The sequence below is a fragment of the Pseudorca crassidens genome, chromosome 1 (assembly GCF_039906515.1).
Source record: "Pseudorca crassidens isolate mPseCra1 chromosome 1, mPseCra1.hap1, whole genome shotgun sequence".
NCBI classification, from domain to species: Eukaryota; Metazoa; Chordata; class Mammalia; order Artiodactyla; family Delphinidae; genus Pseudorca; species Pseudorca crassidens.
Window position 1 is genome coordinate 2520362 of NC_090296.1, and position 16758 is coordinate 2537119.

The 16758-nt window shown below is 43.7% G+C and overlaps 1 protein-coding gene and 1 pseudogene across 2 annotated transcripts in view; both read left to right on the forward strand.

The window, feature by feature from the left end:
• PPP1R13B (protein phosphatase 1 regulatory subunit 13B) overlaps window positions 1-16758 on the forward strand; it is a 75034-nt gene that overhangs the window by 31580 nt on the left and 26696 nt on the right. The window contains exons 2-4 of one of the 2 annotated variants that reach the window (XM_067716513.1): window positions 194-341; window positions 5298-5417; window positions 13215-13291. In XM_067716513.1, the coding sequence (XP_067572614.1) occupies window positions 194-341; window positions 5298-5417; window positions 13215-13291 (345 nt within the window). Of the gene's footprint in view, window positions 1-193; window positions 342-686; window positions 751-5297; window positions 5418-13214; window positions 13292-16758 lie in introns of those variants that run through there. The other variant, XM_067716603.1, reaches the window with a different exon arrangement.
• On the forward strand, window positions 11314-12408 carry LOC137206775 (melanoma-associated antigen 10-like; annotated as a pseudogene).

A 16758-nucleotide genomic window follows, 5' to 3' on the forward strand; every position in this document is an offset into this window, starting at 1 on the left:
CCTGACTTGTCTTATATTTCAATTTTTCTACATGAACTTTAGGATCAGCTTAACCTGTCCCGTAAGCATTCTGGCAGGGCGGAGTGGCAGTGGGGGACTGGGGTGGTGGGGGGATCACTTTTAATTTACAGATTAATCTCTTTATTGATGGATGACTCTAAGTTGTAGCTTTAATTTAATCTTTCTCTTACAGATGATATTAACCGTGTTCTTGAGCAACAATGAACAGATTTTAACAGAAGTTCCCATAACACCAGAAACAACATGTCGGGATGTTGTAGAATTTTGCAAGGAACCTGGAGAAGGCAGTTGCCATTTAGCTGAAGTGTGGAGAGGAAATGGTATGTATTAGGCTCTATAAAGATGACTAAGTACATGAAATCCAGTGTTTATTGAATACAGAATGTTGTTTCCGGTTCTTTGTTATCTGAGGTAATAAGGAATTGAGTAAAGTAAAAACTATTTTATCGCATGAGGATAGGATTTTATAAATGCTGTTTGCAAAGAAGTGTGTTCTGTGATTTGACCCTCACCGTAGCCATGTGGAAGAAGCTGGGAAAGCAGATCCGGTTCTTGTGTGAAGGCTTTCTGACATCACTACTGACCAAACGAGAGTTCTCTGTCCACTGAGACCTTACAGTGTTTTGTTTGTTGCATGTCAGGTTGTTCATCTGCTTTTCTTCTCCCTACGATAACTTCACGAAGACAAAAACACTATCGTGTTCCCCTGTGTACAAAGCCTTTTAAATAGTAAGTGCTTCATAAATATTTGTTTATTAAGTTGAGAAGAGTTAATACTGGCTCTTACATTTAAGGATTTGTCAGCTAGCTGGGCAGAGATGATCAGTGTAGGTAATATAATTACCGAATACAGAAAATTCTGCAAAATAATGTGGATTCTCGTGGAGATGTGGAATTGAACTGGGATAGGATACACCAGGCGAGGGGAGCAGTGTGAGGGAAGGACAAGAGAAGAGCATGGAGAAGGCGTGCTCCTCAGACAGCACTGAGAGGAGGGGCCCAGGAGGGTGGGAACTAGACTGGCAAGGCCACCTGCTCTGGCAGCGTGTGGAAGGAGGTAGCTGTGTGCATGGATTGGTCTGAGTCAGGAAGCAAGAGAGTGGTCAGTTGGAACATGCTGTGTATGAGGTGGGTGTCCAGATGGATGTGTTTAAAGGACACTTAGGGATAATCAGTGAATTCTTACACTTTTTAAAAATAATTTTTTAATTGAGGTATAATTGACATACAACATTTTATTAGTTTGAAATGTACTATATAATTATTTGATATTTGTGTATATTGTGAAATGATCACCACAGTAAGTCTAGTTAGCATCCATTTCTGCACACAGTTACAGAATATTTTTTCTTGTGATGAGAACTTTTAAGGTCTACTCTTTTAGCAACTTCAAATATGCAGTATGTTTTTTTTTTAAATTCATTTTTGGTGGCATTGGGTCTACGTTGCTGTGCACAGGCTTTCTCTAGTTGCAGCGAGTGGGGGCTACTTTTCATTGTGGTGCGTGGGCTTCTCATTGCGGTGGCTTCTCTTGTTGCAGAACATGGGCTGTAGGTGCGTGGGCTTCAGTAGTTGTGGCACACGGGCTCATTAGTTGTGGCTCACAGGTTCTAGAGCACAGGCTCAGTAGTTGTTGCTCCGCAGCATGTAGGATCTTCCCGGACCAGGAATCGAACCCATGTCCCCTGAATTGGCAGGCAGATTCTTAACCACTGCGCCACCAGGGAAGTCCCTGCAGTATGTATTGTTAACTCTGGTCACCATGATGTACATTACATCCCCAGTAAGAGTTCTTTATATATTGTAGATACAAGTCCCTTATTAGGTGTATGATTTGTAAATATTTTCTTCCAAAGTCTTGTGCTTTTAATGTTATCCTTCAGATTCAGAGTAAAAACTTTAAGGACACACTGAGAGAAACTTGACTTTGATAAACGGTGGACTGTTTACTAAAGTAGGAGTAAGAGGCCAGGTCCTCAGTTATCAGTCTGATATCAGCTACAGGAAGAGGGCTGTTAAGTAATTGCAGTTTTTAGAGGACTAATGTTAGAGGCTGGTCATTCCATCATTGTTTGCTCTCCTCTAGCCTCTTAGCACTCTTGCTTTTTGTGGCTTGCTGTCACTTCTTATTCCTTATCTGCCCCTTATATTAGTCTGGGAGAGCCCCAGTGGTCCCTGGCCGCTTGAGTCACTCATTTGTTGCAGTCCTTGGCTCCAGGGCCATCTGAAATCATAACCTGTGGTCTAGCCTCATCAGGAATGAGGCCTACCTCCTCGGAGCACAGAGGGTCACAGCCACTGCTCCCACTGTCTAGAGCAGTCCCTAGCACCCACGCACCTTTGCCTCTAATCCCTTCCTTGAATCTCAGAGTGTGTTAAGGGTCCCTCCCCTTTGCTCCAGTACTGTCATTGTATTTATCAAAACATAATATGGTAGCTTTCATCTCTCTCTGTCTTATTGGACTAAAATTCCTGAAGGCAGGAACTTGTTTGTTCACCATCATACCGTCAGTGCCCAGCCTGTTTCTCATAATAGGCCCTGAGTAAACACTTAAATCATTGAGTAAATTGGAGCAGCAAAGCGAGGTCTTGAAGAGATGGTGGTGGATGAGATTCAAAGGAAGGGGAAAAAGCACAGCCTTTCTCAGTCTTTTTTACCCCAGAGGAACCCTTAAGGTAATATTCAGATTTTGGAGAACGCTTTGCATAAAAATGATTGCATCCATAACACATGGTATACTCATGTCATCAATATTCAGAAATATGATACTCCAATGTAATTGTCAGTGCTTTTGAGAAGAGAATATTTCTCTGTGGATCTGTGTATTACTTTGCTCAGGCCGCCATAACAAAGTAACACAAACTGGGTGGCTTAAATAAGAGAAATTTATCTTTTCACAATTCTGGAGGCTAGAGGTCTGAGATCAAGGTGTCAGCAAGGTTGGTTTCTCCTGAGGCCTCTCTCCTTGGCTTGTAGACAGCAGTCTTCTCCCTGTGTCCTTACATGGCCTTCCGTCTGTATCTGTGTCCTAATCTCTTCTTAAAGGGACACCAGTCATTTAGATTAGGGTGCACCCTAATGACCTCATTTTAACTTATTACCTCTTTAAAGATCCTGTCTTCAAATAAGGTCACATTCTGATGTACTAGGTGTTAGGGCTTCAGCATATGAATTTGTGTGTGAAGGGACACAACCCAGCCTGTAACAATCTGTTAACTTGGCCAGCTTATTATCCTGATCTTTTTGTGGTTCTCTTCCTCGAGTATGTCAGCTCTAATGCAAATCAGGAGTGTAGGTAGGACCTTCAGTTTTTCTTTTTGTGAAATTTCCTACTTGATTTTCTTTTTGCCTTATCCAAGAATGGCTGAAAGTCTTATCATAGATTTCTCCATTACATAAGATGCTAATGAGGTATAGTATGCTATTAATTCTACATGATACATGTGGGGTAGTTTTGTTTTCGCTTTAAAACAGAAATACGTTTTAGTTAACCCTTCTTATTTAAAAAAGGTAGTGAAGCTTAGCTTGCTTTTCTTGAAGTTAGTCTTTAAAATTTTTTTATTTATAAAGGGAAACATTTTTTTCAATAACTGGCTTTAAGGCAAAATTGGAGTTTTAACTTTATAAAGTTATGCTCAGACTTGGTAGATTTAAGTGGAGATTGTAAACTGATTTTAATTAATGTGAAAAAAATTTGTAAGCCAAAGCAATATGAATAAAAATATGGCCTAAGACAATTTTATGTAAAACCAAGGGACACGATTAGGCTTAAACATGGACCTCACAGCTATAAAACTACAATATACAAGTTCCTAAAAATCTTTTTTATAGGCCTATATCCATAAAAAGTGTTACTTTCAAAACTAAAAATATGGAATGATATTACTTCATTAGTGTTCAGTTTGTGCTTGCTTTTCGTTGTACAAATACTCAGTTCAGAGTTGAACTAAGCACACACAGACTTCATTTTCAACTGAGATGAGATGATTTATGTCCTTGCCCTTGATGTTGGCTGAATAGGCAAAGCTTGCCTGCACATGTAGGAAGATGAAACGGCAGCAGCACAATGTGCGCTGCATTTCTATGAATGGTGGGGTTTTCTTCCTTACGGAAGTCTGGCACTTATCTAGGACTGAACAGTAAATCACACCTTGAATGTATGACAAGGCTGCAGCTTGCACAGCTCTTTCTCTTGACTCAGTGTCGGGTTCTCAGGCTGAGCAGGAGGAGCCTCTCGCCCAGACATACTCCTGTGTTGAAAGGAGCCAAAATATGGTTCGGTTTTGTCCTGCTCCTCTCCCACGCCAGGCCGTTTGCTGTGAGCCTTGGAACTTGCCGATATCCTTTCTCTCTTTCAAGCACAAGCAGCAGTGGGAACATTTCAAGATTTGCTTTTAATTGAGATAAAATTCACATAGCATAAAAATCCCCATTTTAGTGTACAACTTCGTGGTTTTTAGGACATTCTCAGTGTTGTGCAACTATCTCCAAACTCTGTACCTCCCCATTCCTTCCTCCCCCAGGCAACCACTGTATTACTTTCTGGCTCTATGTGTTTGACTATTTTAGGCATCTCATATAAATTGTATCATACAATATGTGACTTTTTAAAAAAATTATTTATTTATTTTTAATGTGTGACTTTTTGATCTAGCTTTTTTCTCTTAGCATGTTTTCAGGATTCATCCATGTTGTAGCATGTATCAATACTTAATTTCTTTTTTTGGCTGCAAATATCCATTGTATGATACACAACAGTTTATTTATCCTTTCATCAGTTAATGGACACTTGGGTTGTTTCCACTTTTTGGCTACTATGAATATTGCTGCTGTGAACATTCACGTACAAGTGTTTGTGTGGGCTAGCTGTATTGCCAGCAAGTGCATTGTCAAGCCTTTATACATCTGATTGCCACCTGTAACATTTTAATGAATAACAAGATTCAGCCAATTTGTTAATGTGTTTCTTTGAAAGAGTGGGAGGCATACTGCTTCATGATAACTATACTAAAGGACATTTTTTTCACTGTTCCCCATTTAATGTTGCAAAATTGCTTTTATGTTTACTTCTTTGTTTATATGTTACCTAAATTATTTCCCCTTCATGGTCTTGTTTTCACTTCATTAAAGTTAAAATTCAGTGCTTGTAATATCCTTGAATTCTAATATATGTGTACATTTATTTTAAATTATTTTTATTCATTTTTTACTTTTGGTACGAGTCATTTTGTTTCTGAGAAAAGTAAGATTTTTTGTTTGTTTGTTTTTTTCCTAGAGCGTCCCATACCCTTTGATTATATGATGTATGAACATCTTCAGAAGTGGGGGCCACGAAGGGAAGAAGTGAAATTTTTTCTTCGACATGAAGATTCCCCAACCGAGAGCAGTGAACAAGGTAGATAAGTGCTTTTTTCCCCCATTTGCTAATTTTTGCCATAAAAGTTAATTTAAACATTAAATTAATTAAAATTAATTTAAGAATTAACAGGAGTAAATATTAAATTATTCACATGACTTTCCCCCCTTCACTTACAAGTGGTGAGAGGGAGAGTTGGTATCTCACAGGTTTTTTGACCTCTGTTATTGCAGTTTATGATTATTTCACACTTTCAGCCTCCTCCTCAGGATCCTAAGTTAGTCACGTAATGCACTGAAACACGTAAGGGGACCTGCTGTTGAAAGGGATTGCTTTTGATAAATATCACATGGATGAAATCTCTAGATTTTAAGAATAAATGAAACCATGAAAGGATCATAAAAATTCTGGGAAATATATATATATATTTATATAGTATCTACATATGTGTATATATACACATATATGTATATGGAGAGAGAAAGAAAAACAGAAAAATAAGAACAAGACCTAAGTGGGGAGTTCTCTGGTGGCCTAGTGGTTAGGATTCCAGGCTTTCACTGCCACAGCCTGGGTTCAGTCCCTGGTTGGGGAACTGAGATCCTGCAAGCTGCACGGTGTGGCCAAAAAAAAAAAAAAAAAAAGGAACAAGGCCTAAGTGTAAGTAACTCTAAACCATAATAGAAAAGACAAACCGAATTATTAAAATAAAAAACCCTCTTTGCATGGCAGTAACCACATTAAAGCAAGGTCAAAAGACAAATTATAAACTGGGAAACAGCATGTATAGCTCATATTGCAAAGGGCTAATTTCCTTTACGTAAAATGATAAGAAGAAAAACAGTAAAAAAAAAAAAAAACAGACAAAATATACAAACCCGATGTTCACAGAAAAGGAAATATTCGTGACCCAGAAATATATGCAAAGAAGTTCAGCCTTACTCCTAATAAAAGAAATGTAGGAAAAACACTGAGATACTGTAGTTCACCTGTCACGTGGCCAAGATTAGAACATTTAATAACACAGTGTTGGCAAGAATGCTGAAAAACAGGCAGTCTTCCACATTGTTGGCAGCTTCTGTAGAGGGCAGTTTGGTGGTATCTGTTAAGCTTACAAAAGCATGAAACCTTTCACCCAGCAATCTCACTTTTGAGAATTTATCCTAAAGCTGTGTCTGCACACATACAAAATGACATATACATAGTGTAAGTCATGGGCACTGCTGGTAGGAGCAGCCTTCAATGCCTCCAGGGGCGTCGGCTGAAGAAACCGGAGTACATCTGCTCTGTGCCCTGTCCCAAACCACTTCCTGCACTTGTCACTTGAATAAGCACAGTGTACACACATGCTGCCTCCTGTGTAACAGAGATGAAAGAGTAATGACGTATTCTGTGTTGGCTTGTGTGTATGAAATACCTTTGGAACGATAAGTAAGAAACTGGCAACATGGCTAGCCTGGGGGGAAGGCTGCTGGGTAGGGGAAGGAGGGAGGGAAAATTGGTCATTTATATCTTTTGGTTCCTTTTGAATTTTTTTAAAAAATTTATTTTATTTATTTTTGGCTGTGTGGGTCTTCGTTGTGGCCCGCGGGCTTCTCATTGAGGTGGCTTCTCTTGTTGCACAGCATGGGCTCTAGGCACGCGGACTTCAGTAGTTGTGGTGTGCAGGCTCAATAGTTGTGGCTCGTGGGCTGTAGAGCGCAGGCTTAGTAGTCGTGGTGCACGGGCCTAGTTGCTCTGCGGCATGTGGGACCTTCCTGGACCAGGGCTCGAACCCATGTCCCCTGCATTGGCAGGCAGATTCTCAACCACTGCACCACCAGAGAAGCCTGTTTCCTTTTGAATTTTGAATGATAGGAATATACTACTTTTTAAAAAAAATTTTATTGGAGTATAGTACATTTACAATGTTGTGTTAGTTTCAGGTATACAGCAAAATGAATCTATTATACATATACATATATCCACTCTTTTTTAGATTCTTTTCTCAAATAGGCCATTACAGAGTACTGAGTAGAGTTCCCTGTGCTGTACAGTAGATCCTTATTAGTTATCTGTTTTATATATAGCAGTGTGTATATGTCAATACCAATTTCCCATAAACTACTTATTTTTTAATTAAAATTTAAAATAAGGGAATCTTTTTTTTGGAAAGCATATACACTGTACAGTTAAGAAAGAAACCTTTGTTATTTAACGGTGATTATGGATTACTTCTGGTATTTAAAAAAAAACAATGAAAGGACATCGTTTTGTAAAAAGAAGATTCCTTTATTACAAGTTATCCCTCTTTATTTATTTTTTGCTGAGCCACATGGCTTATGGGATCTGAGTTCCCCGACCAGGGATTGAACCCACGTCTTCTGCATTGGAAGCACAGAGTCTTAAGCACTGGACCGCCAGGGTAGTCCCTAGCTGTATTTTTTTTTAATACCTATTTATTTTTTTGGCTACTTCAGGTCTTTGTTGCAGCGCATGGGTTCCTCGTTGTAGTGCGCGGGCTTCTCTCTAGTGGTATGCAGGTTTTTCTGTGTCTGGTTGTGGTGCACGGGCTCCAGGGCGCATGGGCTCTGTAGTTTGTGGCATGCGGGCTCTCTTGTTGAGGTGCGCAAGCTCAGTAGTTGTGGCGCGTGGGCTTAGTTGCCCCATGGTGTGTGGGATCTTAGTTCCTTGACCAGGGATCGAACCTGCGTCCCTTGCATTAGAAGGCGGATTCTTTACCCCTGGACCACCAAGGAAGTCCCTGTATTTTTAATTAAAGGATATTTTGCCCCTAGGATGAGCTACTGTCTGCTTTAAAATCATCTTCCCATAGCTGTAAATATCATGCTGTTTTTCACAATGCATCATTACTTCTGTTTTTTTTGTTTGTTTTTTTTTTTGCGGTACGCGGGCCTCTCACTCTTGTGGCCTCTCCCACCGCAGAGCACAGGCTCCGGATGCGCAGGCTCAGCGGCCATGGCTCATGGGCCCAGCCGCTCCATGGCACGCGGGATCCTCCCGGACCGGGGCACGAACCCGCGTCCCCTGCGTCGGCAGGCGGACCCCCAACCACTGCACCACCAGGGAAGCCCTACTTCTCATTTTTATTCCACTGGGTGCTGGTCATCTGAAGTCAGGAGACCAAGACTCCAGGCCTAGCTCTTCATCCATTTCTACCTTAGAAAAGGGCCCTGCCTCTCTGGACGGACTCCTCCTGAGGAGGATTAGACTAGCTGGCAGTTAAAGTGCTGTTCTAGTGCTAAGAACTTACTTTAACTCTCTACCTGAGTGCTCCAAATATTTATACCCTATAGTTAAATGAAAAGTTTTATATTTTACTTTAATCATTATAATATATGTACATAACCCTTACTGTCCCAGGATGGTGGAATGGGGGGAAGGTCTTATATTGTTCTCACTCTGTAAAGTCTGGAAGCGTTAGGGATACTTGAGAGAACTGTCTAGAGTTACAAGGAATGGGACAGCACTGACCTTCCAGTTGACCTTCATTGTCACACCGGATGCTGCTCAGTCTCGTTGTGCTGACGTGGCAAGTACACCTGAGACAGTAGAAGAGCTGGATGCTGAGCTGTTTGAGGTTAGGGAGACAATGCGTCCCAGGGGGATGGGGCTCGAGACGAGGGCCTTGAAGAGGGAGTCGGACCTGGAGGGGAGAGTAGAGAGCTGCTGCACCGAAGGCAGGAGACCAGGATGAAGGAGGCTCCGAGGGGAGTGGTGCCAGGGAGTACACCTTTCTCGACCCGGGCTGGTATGGAGGATTGGTCAGGATTGGAAGAACCAAATTCATCACACGACTCTCATCACTTTTCACGACTTTCAGCAAAGTCCCTGCTTCCCTATTTAATACTCCTCAGCTTAGCTTTGATGGCATTTGTAATGGGACCCTGCTCATTTCCTCAACCTCACTGTCTCTTCTTTCTCTCTTCCACCATATTCTTAGTTGCATATTCATTCCCTGTCGTGCCCTAACTCAGAATTCCATCTTCCTCCAGCTGTGATGCTCCACCCTCTTCCCTTTTTCCTCTGCCTGTGCTTCTGCATGTTCTGCCTCTCTCTCAGAGCTCAAGAAGAAAGGTGGCAGGTAGAACAGCTCTCATTGGGTGCTGTGTTCCGTTTTATATCTGTTCACTGAACTTCTCCTCCAGCTTTTTTTTTTTTTTTTTTTTTTTTTGCGGTACCCGGGCCTCTCACTGTTGTGGCCTCTCCCGTTGTGGAGCACAGGCTCCGGACGTGCAGGCTCAGCGGCCATGGCTCATGGGCCCAGCCGCTCCGCGGCATGTGGGATCTTCCCGGACTGGGGAACGAACCTGTGTCCCCTGCATCGGCAGGCGGACTCTCAACCACTGCGCCACCAGGGAAGCCCTCCAGCTTATATTCTAAGCAGCCAGAGGTGAAGATACAAGACTCATGTTTCCTCTCTGCTCCCCACAGAGCTGAGGACAAGCCAGTTGTCAGTGATATATATTGTTTAAAAGGAGTTACATTTGAGTATTTATTGCCTGTAGAACTATAAGATATAACAAGAAGTAAAGGACAACCCTGACTTAAAACAGTAGGAATTCTCTATATGGAAGCTAGAGGAGAGTGTGGAGGACATTTCCTTCAATCACCTTGTATACCTGGGGGAACAGAAGCTTAATGTGTAAAGTAACTCGGTGCAGGTCATGTGCAGAGTGTAAGCTAGAATCCGGGGGCTGGTGTGATGGAGTTTGGAGCGAGGCCTCCTGGGTTCAGCACCGGCCCTGCTGCTAACTCAGTTTGGACCTTGGGCACGTGACTTCCATCCCTGTGGCTCCGTTTCCTTACGTGCGGGTGCATTGGCTTGTGGTGGCAGTTAATGAGGCGTCCTGGCGCAGTGCTCACTAAGTGTCAGCTCTTACTATTACTTTCTGACTCCAGAATGCAAGACCATCAAGTTTCTTCTTTACCATCAAAGATTAAGTGGCACTTGATATAATTCCAATGTTGTGTGTTCTATAGTATTCTAATTTGATGGCTTGCTGTTTGCAAGAGGCAGCAATGATAGAATATTAAATTAACCCGAGTACCTTATTTCTTAAAAGTACTAATAACTAAGAATTTAATTTACCCTGTAAACTGATAGATGCTGTAGTCTAGGATGTGTGTATGCGTAATTTCTGCTAATAGGAAATATAATAGCTGTGATGAAATGGCTATTGTATATTCGACTGTATTCAGTGGCATACTCTGTCATTCCCATTTGTTTAACCTCATTTTTCATTATCACCTCCCTAAGGGCCCTTTACTGGATATAGTATTCTTACTTGCCCCTGTCTTCCCCCTATCAGATGTACTGTATATCTGTTTATGTACCCAGTAGCTTTGCTTTATACATAAGAAGAGTAAGATTTTTTTTTTAATAAATTTATTTATTTATTTTTGGCTGCGTAGGGTCTTCGTTGCTGTGCACAGGCTTTCTCTAGTTGCGGCGAGCAGGGGCTACTCTTCGTTGCAGTGCACAGGCTTCTCATTGCAGTGGCTTCTCTTGTTGCGGAGCACGGGCTCTAGGCGCATGGGCTTCAGTAGTTGTGGCACGCGGGCTCAGTAGTTGGGGCTCGCGGACTCTAGAGCGCAGGCCCAGTAGCTGTGGCGCACGGGCTTAGTTGCTCCGCCGCATGTGGGATCTTCCCGGAGCAGGGCTCAAACCCGTGTCCCCTGCATTGGCAGCTGGATTTGTAACCACTGTGCCACCAGGGAAGTCCAAGCTTTAATTTTTAATAAAAATTAATTGTGGTAAAACAACAGAGAAGAAACTCTGAAGTCTGGCTGTGAGCAAAGAGGCACCACTGGAAGGTGTGCTTCTTCTTGGACCCTCCCCTGCGGTCAGGGGTGCTGCAGCTCCCACCCAGCCTCCAGTCTGGGGCACAGAGTCACTCTCTGCACGGGGTGCAGCTGGTCGGAGGCTCAGAGCTGACCGGGAGGTAGCCTGTTCCAGCCAGCATTTCATCCAGGACCCAAGAGGGCTCCAGGAACCGGAAGGCGAAGGCCCAGGTCTGAGGACCGTGTCCTCAGGTCACAGAGCAGAGGAGGCCCAGGCAGTGCCAGGAGTCAAGGTGAGGTTGGCAGGGGACAGGCCGCCCAGGAGGGGTGCCCCTGTGAGGCCCGAGAGCACCCCTCAGAAGAAGACCTGCCCATGGTCCCCATCTGTCACCCCTGCCCACACTCCTGTCGGCGGCCCGATCCCAGTCATCAGGCCCCTGGTCCAGATGAGTGAGCTCTGCAAGCCTGAGGCAGACCTTCAGGCCCCAGTCCAAGCCCAGGGCCCAGTGGAGGTGCAGCTGTTCGGGACTGAGGGGGAGGAGGCTGCATCCCCCTCCTCCTCCTCCTCCCCAGTCCGTGCCCGCCCCCCAACCCAGGCCGAGTCCTTGTCCCAGGAGGCACTTGGTGTGCTGATGGCTGACCTGGTGGGGTTCCTGCTCCTCAAGTATCGCGCCAAGGAGCTGACCTCCAAGGCGGAGATGCTGAGTATGATCCTCCGGGACCATTGGGACCACATCCCCGTGGTCTTCAGCCATGCCTGCGAGTGCATGCAGCTGTCTGTGGCATGGACGTGAAGGAGGTGGACCCCAGCAAGCACACCTATGTCCTGGTCCCCACCCTGGGCCTCACCTGGGATGCCATGTTGACCGATGCGCAGAGCATGTCCAAGGTTGGCCTCCTGGTGATGCTTCTGGCCGTGATCCTCCTGCAGGGTGAATGTGCCTCTGAGGAGGAGGTCTGGGAAGCACTGAGCGTCATGGGGGTGTATGCAGGAAGCAGCACTGCATCTATGGGGAGCCCAGGGAGCTGCTCACCAAAGTGTGGGTGCAGGAGGGCTACCTGGAGTACCAGCAGGTGCCCCACAGCAACCCGGCCCACTACGAGTTCCTGTGGGGTCCCTGGGGCCAACATGGAGACCAGCAAGTGGCAGGTCCTGGAGTATCTGCTCAGGGTCCATCGATGGGATCCCAGGTCCTTCCCATCCCTGTCTGCAGAGGCTGTGAGCATTGAGGAAGAGGGGCCCTGAGCCAGAGCAGCAGCCAGGCTCCTTCCAGGCCCACGTCCAGCAGCTTTTCTTGCAGGGCAGGAAGGGAGGCTGATCCTCCACTGTGAGTTTGAAGAGGGAGCAGCCAGCCTTCTAAGTAGTGAGGGTCTGGGAGAGTTAGGGGAACACGGTGTATAGCATCTTTGGGTTCCTGTTGTGTATGATGACATGGAATTTCATCTCTATTTTCTTTAGGAATTCTTCAAATATTGTTCCTTTTAAAAGAAGGCTTAATAAGCTTTGGTATCTAAGTTTGTGAATGGCATTGATCACACACGTATTTGTGCTAATTCAGTTCAACGACAAGAGTTTTGCTATTTTGTAAAACAGATTGTAAGATTCCCATATTATTTTGTGATCCTGAACAAGATAACATGGCATTGGAATATGAATCTCTTGGAAATGAGAAAGAACTTTAGAATAAAATTGATGAGGTCAAGAAAAAGAGAAATAAAAGTAAAAGTTAATTCTAAAAAATATACACACACACACACACACACACACACATAAACGTAAAATTTACCATCTTGACCATTTTCTAAGTGTTAGAAACTTTTTGATATAAAGCAATTTCAAAATTCTGAAATAGAATATTAGAAAAAATTTTCATTTAAACAACTTTATGTATACAGGTTGATTATAAGACATTTTTTCAACTGTACTAATTTTTGAGTTGTCCAGCCTGGTATTTTATGCTTGTGTTCAATAAATATTTGAATAAGTGAAGAAATGATAAAATATCGCTTTTCTAGTATGTCTTTTAGTAAGTTTGGCCTTCATTTCTCTAGGTGGCCATCAGACCCAAGAGCAAAGAACTCAGAGAAATGTAATAAATGTACCTGGAGAAAAACGCACTGAAAATGGGGTAAGTAATAGTGAATTAAATTGAAAATTTTTAATTGCTTTTTATAGGTACTAATGAATTGGGGTTATAATTTATTTTTAAAGAATTAATTTTGGGGTAGTGCTAACCGAAAACAATAAAACAGCCATTTATTTTACCAGCAAAACAAGTTTATTTGGGAACAGTGAAGAATTGCAATTCAGGACCCGCAGCTCTGGACAACCACATCCCAGTCCTCTAAAGCAAAAGGAAACTCTTTTTTAGAGGAGAAGGGGAAGTTGGGAGGGGCCGCTGTCAACAAAAAGTCTGTTGGAGGAACCTGGGAGTTTGAAGTATGGTGGCTTTACATTGGCTGAATTGTTGTCAGGCAAAGAGGAGATTGTTCTTCCTGCTGCTGGTGGCAGTAGAATGGTGTTACTTCCTCTGGGGATGCACAGTACATCTCTTCCTGTTGGGATCTGCACCAGTGTCTAGTGGTATGTGTGTGAGAGCTCCCCATTGTGGCTTCCCAACTCCATTTTCCTGAGGTTGCCCTTTATTTTCACAGAAGTTGTCATTTCTGTTGAATATTTCAAACATTTTTATGAAGTTATAAAGTGGCAGTCACTTGAGTGGTAATGGTTTTATCAGTCCATACCATGGCCCATGCACTGGATGGTCTCAAGCAGAGCAGTGCTCTCCATGCCCGTTACATGTTGCCGCCCACAGCATGTCCTGGAGCAGCAGCTGCATGTGTGCCTCTGTGCTCATGACAATGGCCTGTCTCCAGGAAGCAAATGGTCTAGTCTCTAGACTAAGAGATGGACAGGCAGACTTGCTTTGTATCTTCAGTGTTGATGTCTTGATCCTTCTGTCAGGTCTTAAAAGACAAAGTGGCTGGTGGGTTGAAGTCTTCATAGGTGCCTCCAGGAAAGAGAACTTCCTTTATCATATGGTGTAGAGTTGGAGCATAGGCCTAACATTGATATAGGTGAGGAATTTTGTCTAAGTAGAAGCGTTCTTTTTTTTTCTTCTTTTTTTAATATTTATTTATTTTATCTGGTTGCATCGGGTCTTCGTTGCAGCAGGTGGGCTCCTTTGTGACTTGCAGGCTCCTTTGTTGTGGCACATGGGCTCCTTAGCTGTGGCATGCGTGTGGAATCTAGTTTCCTGACCAGGGATTGAACCTGGCCCCCTGCATTGGGAGCACTGAGTCTTATCCACTGTGCCACCAGGGAAGTCCTAAAGGGTCTTTTTAAGAAATACATGTTAAAAGAATGAGCAGAAATGAATGAATGAGGGTGAATGAATGAGAGAAGGAAGAATGAGAAATTTTCACCATGGTCTTTTCTGGAAGTTTTAGTAATAAGTTTTCCAAATAATTTTCAGGCTGGAGAATTAGTTTCTTTTTCTGGCTCTGCCACTAACTAGGTGTGTAGCCTTGGGCGGGTCACCCCCTGGCATGTGCTTGGCACAGCTATACACTGGAAAAAGCACCGGCCTGGAGTGCGGAGGGCCCACGCTCAGACACGGCTTCAGAACTTTCTCACAAGCTAAGTCTGAGCAAGTTACTTTGCCTCTGTACTTTCCAACTCGCTATTATTGATTTCCGATTTTATTTCTTTTATTGGCTACCATTGTGACTTTAAATGATATACTTAAGTCTCTATTTCTTTGTATGATAAACTTTAAACCATGTCTCTGGACCTCCCTTCTTGTAAGATGAGAGTATTAGCACCCCCTCCCTTTTCTCCGTCTCCCCTTCCCTCCTGTCCTACCTTCCAGCTTTTTCAGCTGTACTTTTCTTTTTTTTTTTTTTTTTTTTTTTTGCGGTACGTGGGCCTCTCACTGCTGTGGCCTCTCCCGTTGCGGAGCACAGGCTCTGGACGCGCAGGCCCAGCGGCCATGGCTCACAGGCCCAGCCGCTCCGCGGCATGTGGGATCCTCCCGGACCCGTGTCCCCTGCATTGGTAGGCAGACTCCCAACCACTGCGCCACCAGGGAGGCCCTTTTTTTTTTTTTTAATTTATTTATTTTGGGCTGTGTTGGGTCTTTGTTGCTGTGCGCGGGCTTTCTCTAGTTGCAGCAAGTGGGGGCTACTCTTTGTTGCAGTGCGCGGGCTTCTCATTGTGGTGGCTTCTCTTGTTGCGGAGCATGGGCTCTAGGCGTGCAGGCTTCAGTAGTTGTGGCATGTGGGCTCAGTAGTTGTGGCTCGCGGGCTCTAGAGAGCAGGCTCAGTAGTTGTGGTGCACGGGCTTAGTTGCTCCACGGCATGTGGGATCTTTCCAGACCAGGCATCGAACCCATGTCCCCTGCATTGGCAGACGGATTCTTAACCACTGCGCCACCAGGGAAGCCCTCAGCTGTACTTTTATGTTGTCAATGTTGATAATATTTGTGTACTTTTATCTAAGTATAGTTAAGACTTTATACTTTGTTTATACATTGGTTATAAAGTTGAAAACTATTTAATGGTGTTTATTATTTTAGATTTTTCAGATATTAGCCACTGCAGAGCCAAATGGTATACTAGATTATATTTTCTTCTTTTTAGTTCCAATGTACTAATCCTTGTGCCACTTAAGGAGAACTATTCCTAATGTCAAGATTAAGGATTCTCCTTCCTTACCCTTCAATTTCTAAAGATCATTCCACAAATCCTCTTCTTATTCCTGCCTTCTGATATACTTGTCCACTCCAAATCTAGAGCCTTTGTGGGGTTCCGTCAGGCATATGTGCTTCAGAAAGTCATAAGAAATAAAGGCCCAGGCCCCACTGGCAGAACTTTTGATTCAGTAAGTTTGGAATGGGCCTGGAAAACTCCCTATATGACTCTGTTGCCCTGCCAGGTTTGGGAACCTCCAGGTTACATGTACCCACTGTCGGAAGCATTCAGAACTTACCTGTACAACAGAATTTTGAAGATCCTTTTGAGTTCTAAGATTTCCTGACCTGAGCTTTAGGGAAGGTGAAGTAAATACATTGAGTAGGCTTTGTGTATTGAGGCGGGGTATGTGTGTATATGATAAAGGGAAGGGACTCAGGAGGAAAGGATTCCCTTCCAATAATGTAATAAGGTGAGTTTTGATGTTTTGATGTGATGGGTCTGTGATCTTTTCCAGGATGAAGTTGTTTCTTGTTAACATGGAAATTATGTTTACATTTCAAGAGCAACAAAACTGAAACCAAAATTAAAAATGTGTTTGTAGGGCTTCCCTGGTGGCGCAGTGGTTGAGAGTCCGCCTGCCAATGCAGGGGACACGGGTTCGTGCCCCGGTCCAGGAAGATCCCACATGCCGCGGAGCAGCTGGGCCCGTGAGCCGTGGCCGCTGAGCCTGCGCGTCTGGAGCCTGTGCTCCGCAATGGGAGAGGCCACAGCAGTGAGAGGCCTGCGTACCGCCAAAAAAAAAAAAAAAAAAATGTGTTTGTAGCCTTTACATGAGCTTATAATTAGAGGAAGGTAGAGAGCTAGCGAGGAGGTATAACTCTGGCCTAGAAGCATGACATCT